Source organism: Homalodisca vitripennis, chromosome 2 (genome assembly GCF_021130785.1).
Source record: "Homalodisca vitripennis isolate AUS2020 chromosome 2, UT_GWSS_2.1, whole genome shotgun sequence".
In the NCBI taxonomy this organism is placed as follows: Eukaryota; Metazoa; Arthropoda; class Insecta; order Hemiptera; family Cicadellidae; genus Homalodisca; species Homalodisca vitripennis.
This window is the reverse complement of record NC_060208.1, coordinates 137,285,637-137,309,540: the sequence shown is the minus strand read 5'-3', so window position 1 is coordinate 137,309,540 and position 23,904 is coordinate 137,285,637. Positions and strand designations below refer to the sequence as shown.

The 23,904-nt window shown below is 33.0% G+C and overlaps 3 protein-coding genes across 4 annotated transcripts in view; 1 reads left to right on the top strand and 2 right to left on the bottom strand.

The window, feature by feature from the left end:
* The window catches only part of LOC124354776 (homeobox protein orthopedia), an 86,310-nt gene extending 78,418 nt beyond the window's left edge, over positions 1-7,892 (top strand). For both annotated transcript variants that reach the window (XR_006921710.1, XM_046805475.1), the window contains exon 5: positions 5,982-7,892. Coding sequence is in view for 1 of the 2 variants with exons in the window: in XM_046805475.1 (XP_046661431.1) it covers positions 5,982-6,028 (47 nt within the window). In the remaining variant the exon portion in view is untranslated. The remainder of the gene's footprint in view (positions 1-5,981) is intronic.
* Positions 7,893-8,682: 790 nt separating this feature from the next.
* LOC124354778 lies at positions 8,683-12,589 on the bottom strand. The gene is made up of 4 exons (XM_046805477.1): positions 12,375-12,589; positions 11,027-11,129; positions 10,087-10,244; positions 8,683-9,321 (listed from the first exon to the last, which is right to left on the bottom strand). The coding sequence occupies exons 1-4, from the start codon at positions 12,507-12,509 to the stop codon at positions 9,217-9,219; spliced, it is 501 nt and encodes a 166-aa protein (XP_046661433.1). The 5' UTR covers positions 12,510-12,589; the 3' UTR covers positions 8,683-9,216.
* Positions 12,590-14,368: 1,779 nt separating this feature from the next.
* Positions 14,369-23,587, bottom strand: LOC124354777. Its single transcript, XM_046805476.1, has 4 exons — positions 22,450-23,587; positions 19,808-19,916; positions 15,687-15,814; positions 14,369-14,524 (listed from the first exon to the last, which is right to left on the bottom strand). Exons 1-4 carry the CDS (start codon positions 22,762-22,764, stop codon positions 14,399-14,401), a joined length of 678 nt encoding a protein of 225 aa, XP_046661432.1. The 5' UTR covers positions 22,765-23,587; the 3' UTR covers positions 14,369-14,398.
* Between the last annotated feature and the right edge of the window lie 317 nt (positions 23,588-23,904).

Sequence of the window (23,904 nt, the reverse complement as noted above, 5' to 3'; positions counted from 1 at the left end):
GTGTGTGTGTGTGTGTGTGTGTGTGTGTGTGTGTGTGTGTGTGTGTGTGTGTGTGTGTGTGTGTGTGTGTGTGTGTGTGTGTGTGTGTGTGTGTGTGTGTGTGTGTGTGTGTGTGTGTGTGTGTGTGTGTGTGTGTGTGTGTGTGTGTGTGTGTGTGTGTGTGTGTGTGTGTGTGTGTGTGTGTGTGTGTGTGTGTGTGTGTGTGTGTGTGTGTTTGTGTGTGTGTGTGTGTGTGTGTGTGTGTGTGTGTGTGTGTGTGTGTGTGTGTGTGTGTGTGTCTAAGAAATACTCACATTTCTGAGGTCGCTCTATCTTATATTCTTCTTCACACTGTTTCTGGCGATTTTAAATGATTACAATTAACTCTGAACATTAATATATGTAAAGCCGCGTTTACACTGGAAATAAAACATGTTTATAAACAGTGTTTCGGAACAATGTTCCTCAAATCGAAGAATAACTACTTGGAACAATGTTTATAAACAATGTTTCGGAACAGAAATTCGGTTTTTCTCCACATGTTTCTTGTTTCCCGTAGAAAGCGGTAAGATCAAAGGGGGTTTATAAACATTGTGGAATGTTTCGGAAACCCAAGACGTTTAGATATAGGAACATTGTTGAGAAACATAAATCATCAGGTCTACCAATAATTATTTATGCGTTCTGTTGGTAGAACAAGTTGTCAGTATGTTTTGTTTCTATGGAATGAAAACAATGGTTTCATACAAAGTCAAGAATTCCAAAAATGTGTTGCTTCTATCGACTTGTCATGAAAAGCCATCAATTGATAAGGACTCAAAAAAACCTCTAATCATTGAGACGTACAACGCAACCAAAGGTGCAGTTGATACTTTAGACCAAATGTGCCATCAAATGACGTGCAACCGAAAGAGGAGGCGGTGGCCATCATGTGTATTTTTTGGCATGATAAATAACATGCTAGTAAATTCTTATGTTATTTACACTATTAACATGGTGAAAAATGGGCCCAAAAACGCTTTCAAGGAGAAACTTTGCAATGCAAATCCAATATGACCTCATCACACCATGGCTTCAGCACCGTATGAACTACCCAAACTTGCCAAAAAAAACTCCGCCAATCAATTGCTGAAATAATTAAGGCACCTCTTCAAACAAAGTTAATATCCCTCAACACCTCCGTCGAACAATTTGTGGAATATGTCCATCAGCAAAACAGAGGATGACATCAATCTTTTGCTGCCGATGTGGCAAGCCAATCTGTGCCGAGCATCGCAGAAGATGCTGTGTCCATTGTATAGATGAGATTTAACCATAGACTTAGTTTTAAAAAGGTTATTAAGCTGTATTATAAGTGTTTATACGCAATTAAATGGAATTTTTGTAAAATAAAATGTATTTATACATTTTTTTAATCCTGTCGTAATTTTTACGATTCGTTAGCTTTAACGTAACTTTTTGAACACGTTAGCCCTCTAGGGTTAAGGTATTTGAATAGGTCACTTCCACTATAAACACCTCGTGACACAAGTGAAGGCCTTACCCAGAACCTCCTGGGTTCTCTGTCACATAACAAAAAACAGGTAGCGGCAGCTAGAAGAAGAACATCCTCCTCGTCAGACGACATCTTCAAGAGTGGTTGACCTAAAATGTTTAGGAACATTGTGTGCAAAATATTTCATGATAGTAGCAAAATATAAACAAAGTTCCAGGAACATTTTTTCTGGAACAAAAGTTCCAGAAACAATGTTTATAAACATGTTTTGTTTCCAGTGTAAACGCGGCTTAAGAAAGCACGTACTGTATCAATATCTTGTGTAATGGCTTCAATAAGACTGACATTTGTCGTATGGCAACGTAGCACCCAAGGTCAATTGGCACTGACAAAGTTCAGAATGATTATTCAGTGACAAAAAAATCAACATTTCTTTAGGTATCAACAAGTCGTGTAGTTATGTAATCTCGTAGGAATGGGGCGTTTTCCACGAACATTGTTCATTGAATGTTGCCAATTATTTGTACCTGACTAGGACAAGAGTTTAAAGAATATGAGCATGCCTATTCCATAGTTTTCCCTACATTCCTAATTTCCAGGACTTTATTTTTAAATCGCGTTAGTTTATGACAAGAACAAATCATCCTCAATTCTATCTCAATGGATCCGCTTAGCTTTTCTTTGCAACAGCTGCATAACCCCCAGCGGGTTTAAAAAATCTCCCTGCTGCAATTTATTCTAAAATCTCTCCTTTTGAACAAATTAAACTAATTTAAGCTGAATATGTTTCTAAATATACCTTCAAGTACGTACTCAGAATGTCGTTTATAGGAATTATGTTATTATTTGTCCTTACATAATATCCAAACTATTTATACAGTTTATATTTAATTAATTACGGTATGTATTTAATATGTAAATGAATTTTAAAATGTTGAATTCATCGATACGGATACACCTCTAAACACTTACTAAATAAGCAAAACATTTAACCTTTGGTTTACCATTATACATAATATTCAAATATGCATAAATCTATTCCACAATACAGTATAAAGATACAACTTATTCCACATACCATTAGCACCAAAAGGTTAAATTCACTACTAATCCATTTGCAACATTTCTGTTAATTTGAATAAACAGGATCAAATAGGCTTAAACTTGGAACTGCTGCTCTAAGTAATAGCAATTAGAAACAAAAAGCCCATCCGGCTCAGCCTTAAGAAGTAATTAGATTTGGTGGCAACTTATAATTAACCTTTTTTGGGATTTACATGTACTCAATATTTCGAAAACAGTTTTAGATTTTTTTATTATTTATTACAAAATGATTAGTAAGTGTTCTAGAACACTTTTTGCCTTTTTATATAGCTATTTAAATAACGAACTGTTAATTTTTTAGGTTCGAACGGCCGCCATATTGAAACGAAATAGTATACCAAGCTGGCCAACGAACGCAACTGATATACTAGTATTTATAAGATAAATAATAGAAACTTTCAACTTGTTTGGGTTTTTTTTTACACAGCCTCCTATCATTTCGTTTATATATCATATGAATGTGCCTTTTTGGTCTGGAGGTCATGTTCGGTGAAGTTATGCAAAAGATTTCTGTGATTATGAGGACAATTTCAATAGGCTGTTTTTTGAAAATCTACCTAAAATAACAAAGATTGCCTCATTAGAAGTAGTGAAATGTTCAAACCATAACACTACTACAATAGTATAAAACAAACTAAAACTGTTGATTTATTTCATAACAACAAATATGGATGCAAATTGTAAAGTTGAGACATCTAATTTCATCTTGTATTCAAATACGTTTCATAATTAAAACGGCATTGCTATGCCACAACGTTAGCCTATGTCCATTTTATGTTATGTAGCCTTACATAGAGATATTATTCCACCCTACGGTATTACTTATTATTACTGTACACTATGTGTAAGATACTGTATTACAACATGCATTTTTATTCATTTTATGATTCAGTAAGTGATGCTATGTACGTTTTTAAAATAATCCTCTGACTCATAGGATTCGTCGGATTCTTGGTTATTCCTTCAAAGGCCGTTGGGTATAAATCTTTTCGGGCCTTAATTTTAAACAATGGAAGAGATTAACTCAAAGCTGCAGAGGAAATAAAGAATGAAGTAATTATGAAGAGCAAGAGAACGGTTCGTTGTACTTGTCGATGAGCAACAAGAAACATCCAGTGTAAACAACGTGGAGAAAATGACAACACCGCACCCAAGTGTGAAATTTGGCGTTTCAGTCCCATCTGGTGGGTGTTAGTCCGCGAAATCTTACAATGAGGTACCAGTCAGGTGACGTCATTTCGGTCCCGAGTACACTACACGTGGATTGCGTAATGGTATAAAAATATCTTACACTTCGTTAACAATCCCGGAAAATATACCAAACGTGATTTTTTCATTTAATCCTTTGTCAAATCTTTTGAATTTAGGTAATTCTGTTACGATTGTTAATACACAGGGTATCTTTAAAGTTTGAAACTGCATTCTATTAGGTCAAATTAAGCAAGACATATATACAGTATAGTCCTATCTCACGTAGTGTACCCACCTGTTTGTGTTTTTTTACAAAAAAGTACATCTTTAAATTAAATAAAGGTATAAACTCATTATTTAATTTAAAAATAAGATAATTTAAATGACCTGTATACATTACATTTGCATTTCGTTATTAGTTTATTTTACATCATGTAGCCTACAGGGTATACCTGTATAGCGCTCAGTAAACCCTTTGTTAATTAATTTTTATTTGTCGTAGCGAAATAAATTTATAGCAAAGTGTAACTAAAAGTAAACAATACTTTATTGTTCTTATACATGATTTATAAAATCTCCTGTTGTTTTAATTATTATAGTTTAATATTTGGTTTCGCTATTTTGAAACCAATATCATCTCTATATTTTTCCAAAACTCTTCATACGTGCCTTAATTAGACTAAACGTTTTGCAAAGTTAAAATAGTGTAACTTTATTCAATTTAATGATATAATATACAATCAAAATAGGATTATACGACTGTTCTTACTTATTTTGATATGACAAATGCATGGCAGTTTGCCAGAGTAATTTATAGACATCCTCTACAGAGTGTCAATAATTACGTCCGGGACGGCTTAGTATTATTTTAAACAAAAAACATTGGGCTGCAAATCTTTAAATAATGTCATTGAACATGAAACATTATTTTAACTCGTAACATGGTCTTTTAGCACTGCATTGGCTCTTGAGCCTAGAATAATTAACAGAGAAATAAGAAAATTCTAATAATGGCACTTAGTACATTTAGCTTTTTCAGTCTTCAAATTGTTTATCCTTTTTAGTGCTATAATGTGACAGTAGAGGGGGATCACGCACTTATGGAAAATAAAAAATTCTACATAATATTGTCAATACATTAAAAATTCACACAGTCGAGTACGAATAGAAATAATAGTATTGAAGAATTAATTTACCGCTAAAATACAATAGTTGTACAAAGTAATTTTAAACCATTGTAGTTACAACACGCCTATCTTAAACATTATTGCCCAAGAAATCTAAAAATCATTAAAAAGATGACCACACGTGCCTGGTCAATTCCTAAATTACTTTATCTCTCCCTTTTAGCTTCAGATCGACTAGCAGCCAAACGATGTAGTAGTGGAATGTGCCCTTGAACAATGAAATGTTATGGACCAAGATTCTTATATCGTCATTGCACACACACCATACCGATTATACAGCTTTATTTAATGAAGTTTAATTTTTTCATACAAATAACAGTATGCATAAGATGTAGATAAAGAGGAGTTTTAATCCTACTCATCAAAAATAATGAGTATATAAAGTTTAAATATGAGTTTATGTACATAAAGTCATAATGTTTACATAAGTTTAGGTGTGCATTTTGGTATACTACATTTATAGCTATTTATGAATTTAAACACATTTTGTTCAAAGTGTTTAACATTTGTTTTTCATGATCTTAAAATGAGTATCACGAACATAAAATGAATAGACAGTTAGTTAATATCTAAGACTCAAGACAATCCAACAAAGACATCTCACTGGTGTTAGTAACTGGACCAATCACAAGAACTCTCAAGTGCAGTGCCAGGTCTTGGTCAGAGGTAGCACTAGGTCTGGCTGTTGAATTTCGCTATTAACTTTAATACATGTTCTTCTAAGTGTCAATAGTTTGTTACTGTATTCAACTTTTTATGCCCCTGGACGTACACGAAGAAACAATAAAACGTAGAAGTCTCGCTGGAATACTGTTCATTGCGCAACCCGTCGTCCAGTTTTAGTAGTTCTATTGACGAAGCCTACTGCAGCAATAGTGAATTTTGTTCACTAATACCAGTTACTAACCTCAATTAGACGACTACGTTGTACACTTTTTTAAGGCAAATGATCCTACCTTCGCTATTAAAACTACAGACTTGTGTAGAGTAAATCTCAGTACAGTGATTTTCCTCCCCTGTTGCAGACCCGGTGTTCTACGGGCACGACGCGGGTGGAGACTCTCTCAACTGATACTTGAAGTGGCCGTGAACAAGTGTCAGCATGTTACTCTGGAAGAATCTCCGGAGAGTGGCAGCGTTGCAGCAGGAACAGAGAAAACATAACCTCAAATAATTGAGTGTCCTATCGTTTTGTTAAACATTAAAGGGGTAACCTAAGTTTTTTCGTGCAGCTTGGCCCTAGTACATTGGATTACTGGAGCAGAATTGTCTTAGCAAAACTGTTTGTTCAGCGAAAACAGGTTCATTACAGAAGTCTAAGCTGTTCTTTTTTTCTCGATTGGGTTAAACTAGCTGTTTGTCCTTAGTCTAAAGTGAAGTTTTTATTTTCAAAAATTCTAATCAATCTAAATTTAGGATTTTATTTGTACATTTGGGACGTTACAACTATTAACGTTGCACTGTGGTAAAGATGCGTGTGTATGTAAAATATTCATAGCTGTCGTGATATAATTCCATTGGTTATAACTTTTGGTTCAAATTGGAATAGAGTATCACGGTTCAGGTGCTTTTTTATGTCAGTCTCAAACTCTAAAATGGAACATGCTTTAAAAAAATTGCTGTCTTCAGATCTTAATCAAACCAATCCTTCAAAATAAAATGTTACATTTTGCCTATGTTTTCTCTGATTACTTTCTAACAGATTGCACCTATTTTCACATATCCTTAGGTTTATATTTATTGTTATTGCAACAACAGGTCTGTTTTGACGATAAACAATGCAATTATAACATAAAAGAATAATTAATTGATTAAGAACTTAACAAAAAACCTTAATCTTGAAGTGGCTTCTCGATTGATTAAAAAGTATATCCAACGTCTCAAATAAAAATTGCCGATTTCTTATCTCATAGATGTAATGCGTCTTGGGGCCATGAAGGTAAAAAAGAAAAACAGGTAATTTTGATATTGATTCAGTTTCTTAGTGGATGATCAAATTAAATAGTTTCTCTTACCAAGCTCGATATTTATTCAGCTTTCATTATTCAAAATTCAATGTCATTTCTATATATTTTTTCTCATATTTTTACATGCTAAGAAATTATTAGTTGATCATAGCCTGAAATATTACTAGACTCTAAATACATTTGAAAATAACATTTTGAATGTTTCTGCTGCAATAAAATATGTCAGAAAGCCAAACAGTCTACCAAATCTAGACAAACTGTTTCTATATCTATATGTTGTACAGCTCTTAAACACCTTTAGGAGTGTGCTTGAATTGATATTAAACCTTAATATACTTCACTTATCTGTTTTATATGTTAAATGGTCTGTCAACAAAACTAACAGATATTTGTCCTGATTCCTTTTATTTGAACTAATTTTGTATCATAATTGTTGGCATATTTGTAAGGTATGATTTGAAACAGTTCAATCTTAGTGCTATTTCAATATTTTACTACTGTAAACCTAAACTATAGGCTACTTTTACGTAAAATGTAAGTAAAACATTTTCAGACTAACTCCTAGCATGATGAAGCTCATCAATATCATGTACAAATCAATAATGTTCTTAGTACCTTAAGGACATCATCAACACCATTGACAAGATTCGTTGATTCAAGCAAGCTCCAGCCCACTTCATTGCTGTCAAGTTGGTAGAAATTGTAAATAGACTCTTTGGGGATATTTTTAATAAACATAAATAGTTCTAGAACAGATTTAAGTCATCCCATGAAATGTATTTATCTATGTTTTTAAGCGGATTGTAGAAATAAATGTAAAGACAACATGTTAAATGTATACATACAGTGTCCTGTAACAGGGAAGACATTTTTTATATTTTGTTTAGTTTGTAAGTAATTGTAAATTCAACAATGTGAAGCGTTTAATCTGTTATTGTTTATCATGTGCAATAAAGTGTGTTTGTCTAATTTGTTTTTGATTTCAATAGCATTTTAGGACAGTTTTTATAAATCTGACATTGACATTTAACTATAACCACCGTATATACAGCCTTATTTGACAAATGGAATAAAAGAATGAACGTATTGTTCCAAGTTATAAATAGCAAAATTAATCTCTGAAGAATATTATTTTATATCTTTTAGTTTGAAAAATACAATATTAATTTTAAATAGAAAGTTGATATTTTAAATCCTTTAATACTTTAATGATTGATTCAATAAAAGGAGCTGCCAATTGTATTACTTTAATAATACTTTTTTAAAGATTAGGGATGTGATGCAGCGGGTAATATACTTTCAACAAATGAGGCTGCTTTATAATCTGGTTTTTCTGTAGTAATCGGTTTGTAAACTTCAATAACCGACTCCTGTCCTGACTTATAACATCATTAGAAAGTAGATGTCTTTTTATATACGAATTCTGAGTACTTTGAAAAACATATTAATGTTGATAAGTTACTCTATCAACTTCAGCATATAATTTCTCAGGTCAAAACAAGTAGTAAGAAATTCATATAAAGAACGATTTTATCATACTTATTTTACATTGTGTGTTTCTGTTTGTGTTTTAGAAATCATACAATTGAGTTAAATAACAAATTAAATCTTTGCAAATTTTTAATGTAATTAAGAACTCTTTCATAATAATAATAATATCATAGCAGATTCCAAAATGCCGTACAAACTGCAATAACACCCAAACAGTATATCTTATGAACGATGTTTATAAGAATAGTAAATATGGGTTAATGTTATATACAAGTTTTAACATGAACTTTATTTTGCAACCACAAATAATTTCAGAGTATTAATGTTTTTACTGACAGCTATCGCTCACTTAATATCCCTTTGACCTTTAAAAAAAATAAAAATCCATAAAGTTTCTCCTTGGATTATGAACAACCTGTGTACCAAGCTTCAAGTCTCTAAGACCTTACTATTAAGAGTTATCGTACATACAGACAAACAACACAATTTCAATAAGTCTCTGTCACGCCATTAATAATTTATATATATGCTTAAGCAACGTAACACGTTAACATTCATAACTTATAGCGTATTTAGAATATTACCTACATATATCTTGAATAATTTGCTATCCAATCTCAATCATTACTAATATTCAATATACCTATTAGATATTTTATACACTGTCAGGTGGCAGCCACATATGAAATCACCTTCCTTGAATTTGTCTAAAATGTGTTGAGTGGAATACAGATTTAGTAGTATTCTTCCCCTTACGATAGTGAAAATAACAATAGACCTTACATTTAAAACCGATTTACTTTCAAAATGTCTTTCCTTCTGCTGCAATTAACTTTGCCAAAATGTCAGAGGCATTCATTACTCTTTCTTGTATCAAAATCTTCTTTACAGATTCTTTCTTCCCAAACTGCAAACAAAGTACAAGCATTTTATTTTAAAATATAATAATATACACATATTTGTATGTATTAACTATGCTACAATGAACAAAATTGCATTAAATACAGTTACTGCAATAAAAATATAGAGAGAATATTTTTGAAGCTCCCACACTATTTGAATTTCTACCACTACGTATTTTTGCTTTAGTCATATTAAGTTTGGTTCTTAGCAAGGTCGTAGCCATCCTTGAGGAAGGGGGTTAAGGGTTCAAACCTTCTCCCACCCAAAAATCTAAAATAATAAAGGCAATGTAAAGCTGGGGTTTCAAATTTCTTCTGCTTATGGCCTTGGTTCTTAGACTTATGTGGCTGGCACATGACTAACATCTAAATTCGTAAAATCAACCCATCGAAACATTACTGTGTGGCTTAACAGCCACACATCAAAGGCAGCTTAAATACAAAATAAATTCCTACAATACTTAAATGCTATATTACCTAATACCAAGTTTAGCATAGAAGTTGAATACAACATTCCTCTTTTATCTATATCTTTCCTTTTTCTATTTATAGTAGTTAACAAATCAGCAATGGTGAAGTTTTCATTTGTTTCATGCAGTATGCATGCAATATTAATTTTAACTCTGCTTCACATTGAAAACCTATTATCCAATAACTGGTTTCTTAATTAACTCCCACCACTGTAATTCTTATCTAATGGAAGGGTAATTCTTATTTAAAGGAAAGAAATGTGCTTAATATATCTTTCTCCTATTCATCTAAAACCTTACCGCAATATTAACAACAGTGACGTCACTGGGGTCTAGGTCCAGCACCTTAGAAAAGAAAAATTTGAGCTGCATGTCATCCTCTTGTATGTGCCAGATCTCAGACAAGTCAGCAGCTGGATGTACCCTCTTGGTCATTATCATCTCATCCTTGGTTGTCTCTGTAAGTAAATGTCAATCAGCACAGGAAGTTAGATAAAAACAAATTGTAACTGCATGTCATCCTCTTGTATGTGCCAGATCTCAGACAAGTCAGCAGCTGGGTGTACCCTGTGGATCATTATCATCTCGTCCTTGGTTGTTTTTGCAAGTGACCATGAGAAGTGTAATGTTTTCAGCTTTTGTAATTTTTGAATCATGATATATAAAAGTGAAAAAATTTCTCAAAATAACCTTTGTTAGATTCATTTATATAGTGACCCTTCTGATGAACAACTAAAATCTATTTTCGTGATAGAAGAGGTTTTAAAGTTCAAGACAAGATGGACTAATTAAGTGCAAAAATCTCACACATACATGAGAAAGACAAGGGATGGCTCTACATGGTTGGCTATATATGGTTAAAATTTAATCACAACTTTCACAGTAATTTTTAAGGAAATGTTAATTTTGAACTTAAAAAGAATTTTGAACCAAATTTTTTTAAATAAAAAATTATATCCTCTTGGTACAATTCATGCCAAGTTTCATAAAACTATATAATATGTGGTCTCGAAGAAATGGACACACATTGATGTTCATGAGATCCTCGTTATCCAGCTCTTTGTACTCAAATTAATATTTCCACAAACATTTCAAATTTGATATTGTATCAGTACATTATACTATGTGTATGGTAGAAAATAAAACACCATACAATTAATCATTACAGTATAAGTCTTATTTTATTATTCTTTTTAATGGATTTTAAAACCCTTAAATAAAACAACTGTAAACTACTCACGCACGATTTTATCTTCATCTCCATAGACCATTGTGAACATAACGACCACATTCTGTTGTTTGTCGTGTCTCATATAAGCAGGCAGCTTCACAGAAGAGGGCGTCTGTCACACACAATACAAGCCCTACACATTATTGTTAATGACTCATTGTAAATAAGGTCACTCTAGGTATGTTGGATTGTTAGTATCTAAAACGATCATATACAATAAGAGGTGGCAAGCATCACGTAAATAAGAGGAGTAGAATGAATGGTTGCGTTTATGTAACAAGTAGAGAAGAACAGAATGGCAAGAAGCCTTGAAGTGGTAAGCATAAGGGAGAAGAGCACAAGGTATTGGAAATCAGACAGAATAAGGTAATATTGTAAAGAACGAACAGGCACTACAGGACAAGATGATAAATCTATGTATATCACGTGGAATAACTAGTGTGTACCTCACCCCACAAAAAAGTTTTAATGTAATGCTGGAACATGTACAAAGTAAATATACTGTAATAATAAATTTTATTTTATTCCTTTTTAAATTATTTATTTCCTCTTAATTCTAATACATGAAAAGTCTTTCCAGCCACTTGTGTCTTTTCCTAATAACATAATTCCTCTTCTATTACACATGATTTGAATGAAAATTACTACTATGTGCACAAATCTAAAAATGTATTGTTACTTTACGTTATTGGTACTGCGTTTCAAGTTTCAGGTCCCTGATCAAATCTAACACTAAAAAATGTTGGCATAAAATTAAATTCAGATAAAAAGTATCAATAATAAATAGTAATAAAAAAACTCCAATTTCATATCTAAAAAGCATATTCTATAGAGAAGAATTTAATATCCTTTACAACCTTTATAAATGGTTTGCATTATTAAGTACAACAAACAAAAGCATAGTTTTGTTCATTTTATCAATTAAAATGGACTATAAAAATGCATTAATATCGTACTTCCAGTTTCATGAGGCATGTATCAGTACAAGAACTCCAAAAGAGTAATTTGGATGATGGTGGTTTATAGTAAAACTTTTAATTCAGTTATCTTCTTATTTAGATAATTGTAGTAATAGTTTATACTCTAGTGCTATAAGTGTTCTATGCAAAACACTGTCTGACTCTCAACACTTTATATGAACATTATCCATTGAGTTGACAAATACTGAGTTTCTTCATTATCCACAATTCATGTATCTCATGAGCAAGAACATTATAATTAAAATAACTCAGTACTTTTTGTAGGATAATAATCTATCACAGTTCTCCCCTCCTTACTTGCATCCTACCCCCTCCATAGTAACTATTGTACTGTGTTAGTGTTAAAGTAAAAGCAAAGCCAAAGTTTTATAACTTACTATTGGGTCAGAGTAGTCCGAGTATTCCAGAAGGTCTCCCGAAGACACATTGGGGTGGATGTGAGGGAACTTGGAGCCCCACACTTGGGTCAGAACTCCACATAGAAATACGCTACAACTCGCTGAAGGGTACATGACAACAGCTGACTCTTGGGGGCACTCACTTCTGATAACATCTCTGATAACAGTGGCCTTGTTGTGATTTAAAAGATTGGAATGAACAGTAGTTGACAATTCAGTGTCTCCAATCTAGTCACTTATCACTGCTACTTTATATGTAGTTCAGCGAGAATTTTGATGGCTCATAAAGAACTCAACATAGAGACTCAACAAAAGGAAGATGTTGGAATTTAAGAATTCCAATCCAACTTTCTATTTTAGTTGCTATGTGGTCGACACATTTCACATCTTCACCTTGTTGATATTGTAGTACGGAATGTTTTGTCGTCTCTTTGATGTTAGCTACCACAGACCTATTCCTATCTGATATGATATTGACAGCTATTATCAGCTTCAAATAAAAAAATATATCTGAAGAAGTTTAAATCATATGCATTCTCAATATTGTGTTGCAGCTAGAATATGTAAACAGAGCAACATCTATATCAATTTGATGTAGAACTAGCAACTATGTTTGAGTATTTATTAAGCTGCTATAATAAAAACACCAAAGATGGCTAAATTAATTTTATTTATTTATAAAAAAATGTCTTCATCACTTATCTAGTAACATGTTTGAAAGTATGTCCTACATGTTGATATGAGAAACAGGAACTATGACTAATTAGGAAATATTTCCTGGCATTACATATATATATATATATATATATATATATATATATTGCATTCTTCTTTGACAATACATCCAAATAAGGTTACAGTTGTAATACAAATCTCTAAACTCACAATAAAAGCAGACAAATATATTAACAAAAAAATTGTAAGCAATAAACAGACTCTAATAAAATTTCTGCAAATTCATATGATATTCATAAAAACAACTATGTACTAAACTATTGAGAGGGATTTCTATCCTAGTAATTAAACGTGTGAATGTAAATTTCAATTACTCTTATAATTAAAATTATAATCAGTTACAAGCGTCATGATTCCACACAAGGACTCATATTGTTTTCATTTCAGTTTTAGAATTAGGTAGAAGAAACCACTGCAAACCCACCACTCCTAAATCAATATTTACACTTTAACTGGAAATGGAGACAATATATAACTTGATCTAACAATGTAATTATTACTAAAAGTACACTTTTTCTACATGATACACTTATACATCTCACAATACTGTATGACCTACTACTACTCCTTAGCTGCTAAAATACCATTAGATTAAGGATGAAGTGGTAGCTAATTGTGTCATAGCCACTCCAGTGCATCTTCAAATAAAGCCAATAAACCAACTAAATCTACTGTAAAACAATATACTATGGTTAAGGACTAAGCTATGTGCTCAAGTGTTGATTGGCCAATTATGTGGGTGCACTAATTTTGAAATAGCCAGGGTGTTAATATGATGAGACTATGTTATAATATAGATTGAAATTCTCACTTTGTTGTAACAGTTCAATCATCCGCATTGTACAAATTGACCCTTATAATAATATTTCTCATTTCTGTCATATAATATTGTTAAAACAGTCATAATAAAATAAGTTATGTTAAAAACTAATCTAGAAGAATGTGTAAGTTAGTGTAACTGTGAGAACAGGAGGATGTTCATGTTGCTAGAGAACCCATTCTGAAAGTAACCAATTAAAAAAGAACAATAGTTAAAGATTTCAAGTGTTATTGGACGTAGAGCCATCATCAAATAAATCATAACACAACTAGCTAGTTATGATATTTGGTATTTACTGTGAATTCATCTCCTTATATTGTGATTGTGTACATATGTACTGTTAATAGAGTGGTGAGAGTTACTTCTGTAAGAAAATAATAAAAAAATATGGTTTTGTCAGATAAATAAATGGCCACAATATTAGAAAAAGTGTTTATTGGCATATGAATTAAGCATCAAAAGTCTTTTCAGTAACCATTTCAAGATCAAATTCTTTGATAAGTTTTCGTATGTAGACCTTTTCTTGGACTGCTGCTTTAGGTATACGAACTTTACGAATGTTCTGGCCAGCTCCCTGAAAAAATGTATAAATGTTAAAAAATCTAAAATCAAGAGATCAAAATCAATCTTTTGTGAGCAAACGTTACATGTATTTCACATGCAAATACAAATAGAGATATCAAATGGATATGGGAGATGAAACCCATAAATTGAGAAATCTATTTAGACTGAAGAATAAATAATTTGCATATCAGAATATAATTGTATTTCAACAATATACAGTATCTGTCCTTCTGTCTGTCTGTCTGTTCATTCTTGTGATTACTCTTGATAGACAGAGAACTTAAACTTGTTACACAGGTTCTTTGATCAATCATCTTGGTCATAGGAAACTCCATTCATTTTGGAGTAAAAAAGACAAAATTAAAGATGAAAATAAAATGCCAACATTTTTACATTGATGTTATGGGTAATTAATATTAACAAGAAAATAACAGAATAAACAAACATGTTATGAAGTTACTTTGATGGATTTGTTTGTCAGGCTTTCATTATATTCTATTTATCCTTTGATATTCTGTTGTGGCAATTTATTTTTATATAAACAAGATAGTTTGATGATTGTGCTTGCCCCACCATGGGGCAAGTGTCTGAGTGTTAAGGCTGAGTATAAATATAAATCAAACTCAGGGTGATATCTCCAGAATGAATCAAACTATAAACTATGGTCCTGGCAAAATTCTTCTGTCTGTCTGTTATTTCCCTGTGTCCCTGTTTCCCACTTAAAATCTCAAGACAATTTGACCTATGGGCTTAACATTTGCACGTAACTTCATTTTAAGATAAACAATGATGTGTTTGATGATGGGGCATACCACTGTATGGAATGTTGCTGTGTTTCTGTAGCTTAACTATCCACAGGGTATCTCAAGAATGATTTATCTGTAGAATTTAAATTTTGCATGTAACTGCATTCCTAAAGAGACAAGAATGAGTTTGATGATGTTGCATATACCTCCACTGGATTTGACTGAGCATCATTGAAGACTATCATTCAGTAGACAGGCAACACGTTTCTAATTGTCTCCTTAGGGTTTGTAAAAATGTTTTTTCTGCCTGATTGTATGCCTGTATATCTAACTACAGAATATCTCAGGAATGTTCAGGAATGATTTTAAGTTTCTAAAAAAAGGTAAAAGTATACAGGTTAAATTTTTGTTTAACTGTTCTAGTACCTGTTTGATTTTGATGAGTTTCCGAGGAATCGCAAGGATCTTGGACAAATACCTTGCTAGTTCATTGTCTGCCGCACCTTGGTAACTGGGAGCATGGATTTGTACATGCAGACGCTTAGAGCTATAGCCTGTAGGAAAAATGCATAGAACAATAAACTTCACCAGGGAGATGGTTTGAACATCCGAAAGCAAAATATTGTATTCTAATTCTTATACCTACAACTTTTTTAATATATCCAAACAATGAATATAAAAATATTAATGAATACAGCTATAGGCAAAGTTAACATATAACATTAATTTACATTTAAACTACATAATTATCTTTTAATTATTATACTTAACATAAAACTTTTTGTCACATACTAAAATTAGATGTAATGGTACTTATGCCCCAATATGTTCATTTCTAGATTAAAACATTATTTACCCAATAATGTGTACATAATTAAAGATTTATTTACAATGAATTAGTACCAGATGAATTAAGCCTTAAAATAATTAATTATAAAACAATATTTACACACACATACATATATAGACAATAGACAATAGACAATAGACAAACTCTTTATTAACAAAACATCAAGAATTGCAATGGCGTCAAGTTTTACAAAGTTGGTTCTTTATCTGCCATCCTGTTCTTCTCCTTTCCAGTTCATGAACTCATCCATGGAGTAGAATGGTCGGCCGGCCAGCCATCTGGTTAGTTTTGGTCTTCAATGTATTTCCTTGTAGCATTTTTATGTCCTCCGGAAGGTGGTTGAATAGTCTCCTGCCAATGTAGGATGGTTTCCTCGTAAACAGAGCAGTGCGGTGTTGTGGCAGGTGGAAGTTTAAAGCTTGGCGCGTGTTATAGTTGTGAAGGTTTGTGGCCTCGGTTGTAACTCCTCTTTGACAGCATGCATTATGACCTCTCTAATGTAAAGGCTAATGATCGTTAAGACACCTTCATGAATGAAGGCGTCTCTGCAGCTTTCCCTTTGGACCGAGACCTGACATAATTCTGACTGCTCTTTTTCTGTAACAGTAGGATTCTTTTTACGTTTCCTGCTGTTGTGCCTCCCCAGACCACGAGACCGTATCTCAGGTGTGACTCGATCAGAGCATAGTAGGCGATCCTTGTAGTTGCGTCATCACTGGCACTTTTTACTCTTTTTAAGATGTATAAACATGTGTTTCAGTTTTTTTGAGAGTGTGTCAAGGTGATTGTTCCATGATAGGTTGTTATCAATGGTCATCCCGAGGAATTTGGTTTGGCTTTCCATTGATACATCAGGCAGTGCGGGAACGTCCTCTCGTCTCCTTCCAAAAGCCAGTTGTTTGGTCTTTTCAGTGTTGACAACCAGATCGTTTTCGTGGCAGTATTGGTATGCTAAGTTTAGCGCAGTATAGGAGTTGACTGCCATATTGTTAGGTGTTGACTCAGACATTAAAAGTGTTGTGTCGTCGGCGTACATCAGTGGCGCACAGTATGTGCCTAAGTACTGCGGAATGTCATTAGTCATGAGGATGAATAGGACTGGTCCGAGCACTGAGCCCTGAGGCACGCCTCTCTTGACAGGCAGGGGGGTTTGATCTCAGTGTTTGTGAGAGATTTTTGTGTCTGCATTGAATCTCAACTGTCTGGCTTCTCCCCTCCAGGTAGCTCTTGAACCACTCTTTAGCATGTCCTTTAATTCCAAGTTGTTCGAGTTTGTAGAGGATCAGCTCGTGCCCCAGGCAGTCAAAATCCTTGCTGAAGTCCAGCATGATACTTGTGACTATGTTTTTCTCTTCTAGGTTGTCGATGATAAATTCCGCAAGTTTAATAATGGCCGATGTTGTGGACCTCCCTTTAATAAAGCCGTGTTGATTGTCTGTTAAGAGGTGGTGTAAGCTCACAGTGGTCCATTAGTCTTTTTCAGAACTACTTTCTCGATCACCTTAGAGCATGTTGGGATCAGAGAAATGGGCCTGTAGTTAGTGGCTTCTGTGTTGGCTTCCACCTTTGAGCTTTGGGTATACTTTACTTTGTTTAAGGGCTGATGGAAAATGGCCATGAGCAAGGGATAGGTTTATTATTTTAACTAGAGGTTGTATCAGTGGTTTACTGCAGTGTTTTTAGCATTCTTGCTGAAATTTCATCAATCCCTGCTGAGGTTTTAGGTTTAAGACTCTTTATTATGGCCCTCGACTTCATGTTCATTAGTGAGGGGCAGCTGGGTTAAATCGTGGTTTGTGGTTTGGGGTTGGCTTGCAGTCTGTTTTCCTATTCTTGGCTGGTGACTTAGGGTGTGATCTGCTATATTTGCAAAGAGTATTCATTAAGGTGGTTAGCTATTTGAAAGAGGGTTGGTGATGACGTCTCCTCCAATGTTAAGTCGTGGTTGGGATAGTTTAGAACATTTGATTCCTCTCTCACTATTTATAACCTGCCATAAGGCTTTTGATTTGTTTTCGGAGTTAGCTATGTGATTTGCTGCTGCTTGCCGTTTATTTAATTTTAGCCTGATATCATATTCTTTTTTGGCCTTGCTCATTTCATTTTTATCTGTTTGTGCACCTGTGAGCTCGTACGTTCGGAGCCATGTCAGATATGTTGCTTTAAGACGATTGGTTTCCTCATCCATAAATATTGGTGCCTTCCTTTTCTTTTGTCTCACGGTCTTCCTAGGGCATATCATGTTCATGGTTCCGATAATGGTTGATAGAAAGTTGTTGTAGGCTATTTCCGCTGAGTCCGAGTTAAGTACATTTTCCCAGTCTTCTTGCTCCAGCTGAACCTTCAGAAGATTTAGGTTTTCTTGATTTAGTATTCTGCAGATTGTCTTCTTTTGGGTTGGTACTGATGTTGCGTGGTTTATTTCGCAGAGTTGAGCAGTGTGGTCTGAGACTCCGGCATGAATTACAGTTGAGGTTGTTTGTTCCTTGTGTAGGTTCGTGCAGATAAAGTCTATTGATGTGCTAGACGTGGGGGTGACCCGGGTTGGGGGGAGTGGCAGTCTTGAGATGTTGTGGCTGCTTAAAGTGTTATTTAGCATTTGGTTTGTCCCTGTTTGTTTGTCAAACCATCAACATTAATGTCCCCCATTACTAGAAGTGGGTGATTTTCTGCTTTTGTCTCCTCAATTGCTGCCGAAAGTAGACTCAGTGCTTCTTCCAGCCGTCCTGCTGGAGTTCTATACACGCCAAGAATGTACTGTTGCCTTTTTCCCCATGGTTAGTTTTGATAACTATTTTTATTTCTATTTGATTTTTTACAAATAACTGACAATGTCAGAAATTATAGCACTCAGCCCAGGTCACACAACGTCTTAATTATTACTTATTACTAAGAGCAACAGCTGAAGGAAAGAAAATTGTATATAATTTGATACAACAAAAATTAATATTGAATAAACATTTATGTTTAAAAGGTAATGTTATTTATATTAAAAAATTCGTCCATGCTAAAAAAATTGACATTTTAAGAGCCAAGAATAAAGCTTATTTTTAAATTTAGTAATTTCAGTGTACAAAGCAATCATAGGTCCTTAGCACATTAAATATTTTGAGAGACAAAACGATGTGGCTATTTAAGGTCTTATTTAGGCAGTAATATCCCATAACAGCATAATTTTTTCTTGGTGCCATGTTTATGGCAATCGTAATTAAATTTTAGTCTCTCTTGATGATTAAAGATCTTGATACTTAAGATCAAATAAGTATAAATTAATTACAATTTTAATTTGTAACTGTACAAAAAGTGGTCTACAATGGTCCCTTGGACCTGACGTAGACATGACTCTAATAACTTTCTTCATGTCCTGAGTTCTGTTATAATATTAAGTTAGACCCAGGCCCGTACTCTGTCCGGATTTTTCAGACAATTTCACCGGAGCCCAGGCCTGGCCATGCCATATGTCTATTTGAGCAGTGGCAGGACATGACAGGACCAAATATTATTTCCGGGGCCGCCAAAGCTGAGTACGGTCTTGGCTAGACCAGATCGGATAATGCAAAATTAAGTTTGCAAAATAAATTTAGATAACACTCACACTATATGTTACAGAAATCTGTAGTGACTTGAATTAAATCAATCTGATCATATCAAAATGTTCATGATTAAGGAAAGGAGATTAAAAAGATACTGAACTTACCAAAAACCTTGTTTTCAGGACCAGGTTTCATAGCCACTCCAAATATAACGCTAGCATTGTTTTTCTTGTCAGTCTTCAGTTTGATCTTGGAAATGTCAAAATCTGGAACCTGAAAACATTTTGTATAATTTGTGTAGTACAAAATGTGAAATACAAAATGGTAAATACAGTTCAGCATACGATTTTATATTCACCCAACAGTTTATATCCCTCAGATTCTTGCTAGCCTCATTCATTGCTACTACTGAAGGTTGAGCCACAAAGAAGATAATAGGTTAATCCTACTTACAGCAACACTATTTTAACCAATAATATTTCTAACACCCACAGACATGTTCACTGATGACTGCCTTTCCATCAACACTATGGTAATCAACATGGAGGCAAGCTTTACGTACTTGCTTTTCTCTATAGTGAATATTCAGAATCCTGTTACCACACATTAGTGATGACAACTACCTGTTCTCTCCTTCAAAATTAATATTTTAAAAGTTTCACAACATTATTCAAATTATTATAGACATTTCTCCAATAACATATTTAACATATATACTTTCTGTTCATTTTTCTGATGTAACTATTGTGCAAATACTTTTTTTAGTAAGAAATATCCTTCTTAACTTGAAAATTATTACTGTTATTATTATACACAGTATTTTTCAAGTAGGTATATTTGAACAAAAATTGTTTTATTGAATTTTAATGATTGTATAATGTCATGGTGCCAAAACATGCCAGTACTAACTCATATACCTTTCTGGCATTTGTTTTTCAAGAAAAGTCCCAATTTAATTGTAAAAAGTGCTAGAAATTGGCCTATTAGAACTTTCTCTCTGTTATAATTATAATAACAGTTTTTAAAAATTTATATACCATCATAAAAGTACTTTGTACATCAGTAAAATAATCCAGTTTGCTGACACACTAATTGAAATCAAAATAATGTTTTATGGCCCATTTTAACCACTTGAAAAATTAGGAATACCACCAAACCCAATCCTTCTATTGAAAAAACATTTTATCTTACACAAATTCTGTTCAAAAAGAATTAAATTTTACATACAAATTGTTTTTCCAGCTGATTATTTAACCATAACAGTTTGCTTAGTAACATTTTGTCTGCTTCAAGTCTATAAAAGGATTTAACCAATTCTTTCTAAATAAAGAACATATGTTTTATAAATTTGTTCTAAATATTATAGAAATTGTGTTTAAATGAACTATTATTAAATATTAATATTTACTAAACACCTTTACATTATGAATCTTTTATAATTTAACTCTATGATTTTGTTTGTTAACATTTAAATTGTAAAATAAATATTCTTTCATATTTCTATAACTACTTTGTTTATATTTATTTCCAGATAATTTGAAATAGAATAAAAAATACAATATAAAGATGACTTCCATGATAAAAATTTATATGAAAATCTTACTATTGCACTGTTTGTGTTAGTACTGTCCTCAGATCACAGAAGCACAAAATCCCTGTTTCCAGCACCAATCATGTGGGGTCAATTTAAAATTAATCAATACCATGATTATTTTACCTAAACCTACTTAATTACTTGCCTAATTTTGAAAAACGCACAATTTTATCCTACTTTTCAAACTTTTCAATTTCAATTTAGTTGATTTCCACTCAAAATAAGTTGGGGCTATGAGGTAAGAGGACTGAGTTACAAAACTAAACATAATAAAATAAACTGGCAAAACCTCGCAGCTTCACACACAATTTCCTTATAAATAACTGGGACATCATATTCATAACCATTTTAAATGGCATTTCAAACACTCTTGTGATAAGTGATGGCCACTGGAAAATATCCCAATACTCTGATTCATTTTCAAATGATTGAACTATTTTTGGTTTTTCCTGGCCTTGAAGTAAGAAAGTGAAATGGTTTCTATTAGCACCAATGATCAAATTTGAATTCCTCTACAACACTTCATGATATTCAGGAGAAATAATAAAGTCGAAATCTGTAGTCTTCTTAGTGAAAACACTTATAATGCAATATAATGGAGCTCTATGATGATTTTAAAATGTAAATAGGCATGTATGATCTCCCTATATTTTTAGCATTGCAGTCATGCTAAATTTACAATGATTTATTGTATCTACTTGAAACATTAAGCTCTTGCAGTTGGTATCAGCGGTTTAAAACAAACAAAGAAGTATCAGCATCATAGTGAGGCACTCCCAATCCAATTAAAATTAGTTTTAAAATACAAATAATATAAATATGACATAAAAGTAATTTTGAAAAACTCAAATATACTAATCTGGGAACCAGCAAAGTAACTAAAAATCTGACTTTGGTTTTGTGCTTCCTCATAATTAATAGTTTTTTATGACATTTATAATTAATTGCAACAAGCTACAGATTTTTATTTAAGAACTGTAAGGTGGAATTTATGTTCGGGAGAGGATCTTGAATCCTGAAAAACTTTTCTTAGGTTCTCACTGAGCCTGGAGAACTGTCCAACAAACAAAATAAGTTATTTCAATACTTTTACGTACACAAAATTTGGAAGTATAACAAATGCACACCTTGTATTATTTGTATTAGAAAATGTTCTAACTTACATGATGTATGTACTATCATGGGATTATGAAAGGAAACTGTTCATCTTACAATGGATTTCTTCATGAGTTCAATTGTCTGTTTGTCCCCAAGGCCTTCTGGAGGAGGAATGTATGTCTTCTTCCACTCTGAGTAGTTGAACCCTAGGACATGATCTTCCCCTGGGTCAGGTTTCTCCCAGGGTTCTTTTTCATTCTGGAAGTATCTTATGTCATTCTGTGCCAGCCGAAGAGCTTTGTCCAGGATGTGGAGATCATGATTTGTCTTGAGGTCCCATGGGTCCACATGGTCGGGACTAGACCTTGGGTCTTCCGGACCATATCCGGATGTCAACAGAGGGAACAGTAGACACAGAACTGTTATCATTAAGTGTGAGATGCATCACAAAACCTCACTGTTCTGCTGGTTTGAAATTGTTATTGAACTAGCAACTAACAATGAGATAGCAATCAATAACAATTTATTACTGATATCAAGGTTATTTTTGGTTAGTTGTAGCATTAAAAGTCAGATAAAACGTAATAGCTTTGTTTGTATAATTGATTCTTTTCTTTGTGTGTATTATTATTATTTGAGTGTCTTTTGGAGGTACTTACATTTTTGGATGTTATCTCCAATTTGTCAATCGTACTCGGTGGTAACCTATTATGATTGCTTCAAAACTAACTGCCTATCCAGATATTGGTCCAGGTGTTTCAGTAAATCACCTTTAGTTGATTGATCTGATGTAATGTAACGATGAAATAGTTACAGCTATAACGTGAGATGAATCATTCCTGGGGCACCCTGTCACTAAAATCCATAAAGTAATATTAATCTTGTTAATGTCAATTTAGCGTGAGTTTAAATCTTAATAGCTTTATAGTTTGTTGCAGAAGCATGAATTAGCAATTAATTATCTCCCATACCTTACTATATTGATTACTTCTTCAAACTATTTAATGAATCAATTTCCTAAGTGGTAATTTGAAGTGGAATCTTGTTTTGTTTTTTGTTTTTTACCTGTCCATGTGATAAGTGAAAAAAGTTTAGAAGAGGTTCTATCCCCCCCCTCCTTAGTTATCACTGTTATCAGGTTATACTGTGCCTCCAAATTCTCCACAATTTAATATCAAATGGTAATTTGAACTGGTTTTTAAATGAAGATTCTTGGAGCATTGGAAGTATTTTCATCTAATACCACTAATAAATTACAAAACATTTCCAATATTAATTTAATTTTGTTTTCTCAGAATCAAGAATTCCATCATCAAGCAACTTTACAAATGAATAAATATTTGCATTTTTCTAAATAATAAGTACAAAAATATTACATTTAAATATTTTATACTAGCTAGCCATTTTCTCAAATCTTTGACTATATGTTGTTTTTGTAAATATTTGATCTGTTTTGTTGATTTTGAAAAGTAATATAGGTAGTTTTCAGGATTATACTGCTGTACATAATCATCACAGTAGCAACAAACATACTAGAAACTTATATGAGCTATTTAGTGTACAATGCTA